The sequence below is a fragment of the Salvelinus sp. IW2-2015 genome, unplaced genomic scaffold, assembly GCF_002910315.2.
Source record: "Salvelinus sp. IW2-2015 unplaced genomic scaffold, ASM291031v2 Un_scaffold15977, whole genome shotgun sequence".
Taxonomy (NCBI): domain Eukaryota; kingdom Metazoa; phylum Chordata; class Actinopteri; order Salmoniformes; family Salmonidae; genus Salvelinus; species Salvelinus sp. IW2-2015.
In genome coordinates, this window is record NW_019957231.1 from 1 (window position 1) to 1,041 (window position 1,041).

Sequence of the window (1,041 nt, forward strand, 5' to 3'; positions counted from 1 at the left end):
GAGGAGTGATGGAACAGAAGTGAAGATAGGAGGAGTGATGGAACAGAAGATGAGATAGGAGGAGTGATGGAACAGAAGAGGAGATAGGAGGAGTGATGGAACAGAAGAGGAGTGATGGAACAGAAGATGAGATAGGAGATATGGGAATAACAGAAGCAGATTTACAAACTCCTACAATGACCAACATCTCCTACGGCTTGGGGACAAAATGATACAATTCTCCTATGGAACCATTCTTTCATTTTCATGTGCTATATTAGATAAGATCTTTAACATTTATATGAATCTTTGAGATTGATATAAAGGAAATGATCAAATATCAGCATCACTGCTCACGAATCCTCATCATAACACCCGTCCTCCATTTTAAGGCAACTCACCGCCTGCGATGCCATCATCTCGTTGATGCTCTGTTCGTACTGCTCGGCCAGGATGGCCAGCTTCCTGGTCTGCTCCTCCTTCAGGGCCTTGAGGACCACCTTGTGCTCGCTCTTGGGCGTCACCTCCATCTGGTGGTGTCTCAGGGCCTTGTACTGACGCGTCTGGACCTTACACGCATCCTGGAACTGTTTCTTAATCTGCAGCTCCATGGCCTGGGGGAAATGGAGAGGACATTGGAACTACCACTGAGGATTTCCCCTTTTTCAGGACTGCCTTTACTAGCTGCACCCTAACCCTCACATTTAGGTTCATATCATCCACTACCTGGTTACATCAGAGCATTTTCCTTGAGAACACCTAAAGTAGCTACCAATGCAGCCTAATGTAGCTACCAATGCAGCCATCACATTCCCAGGGATACATTCACTAGCTAGCTGCACCTGGCGTAGCCGTCACCTTAAGGTTCTTGGGCTGCTGCCGTAGCTCCAGAACGTGCTTGCGGCGGAGCTCTCTCTCGCGCCGGTTGTTGTATTCTATCTGGTTCTCCAGTTCTGTCTGGTGCTGCAGGCGGATCAGGTCCATGCGGAGCTTCTGAAGGGTTTTCAGCTGACGATGCTCCAGCTCCTGGGTGGACTCGTCATGTCTGATCAGCATGGCATG

The 1,041-nt window shown here is 48.7% G+C and overlaps 1 protein-coding gene across 1 annotated transcript; it reads right to left on the minus strand.

Moving 5' to 3' along the window:
- Positions 1-6: 6 nt before the first annotated feature.
- Positions 7-1,035, minus strand: LOC112080335 (serine/threonine-protein kinase TAO3). The gene is made up of 2 exons (XM_024146055.2): positions 838-1,035; positions 7-593 (listed from the first exon to the last, which is right to left on the minus strand). The coding sequence occupies exons 1-2, from the start codon at positions 1,033-1,035 to the stop codon at positions 333-335; spliced, it is 459 nt and encodes a 152-aa protein (XP_024001823.2). The 3' UTR covers positions 7-332.
- Positions 1,036-1,041: the final 6 nt, after the last annotated feature.

Bases quoted from the DNA above. Each gene is read 5' to 3' on its own strand.
- LOC112080335 (XM_024146055.2), bottom strand. From the start codon at position 1,035: ATGCTGATCAGACATGACGAGTCCACCCAGGAGCTGGAGCATCGTCAG. The intron at 594-837 runs GTGACGGCTACG...CATTTCCCCCAG, and splicing joins AGCAGCCCAAGAACCTTAAG to GCCATGGAGCTGCAGATTAA.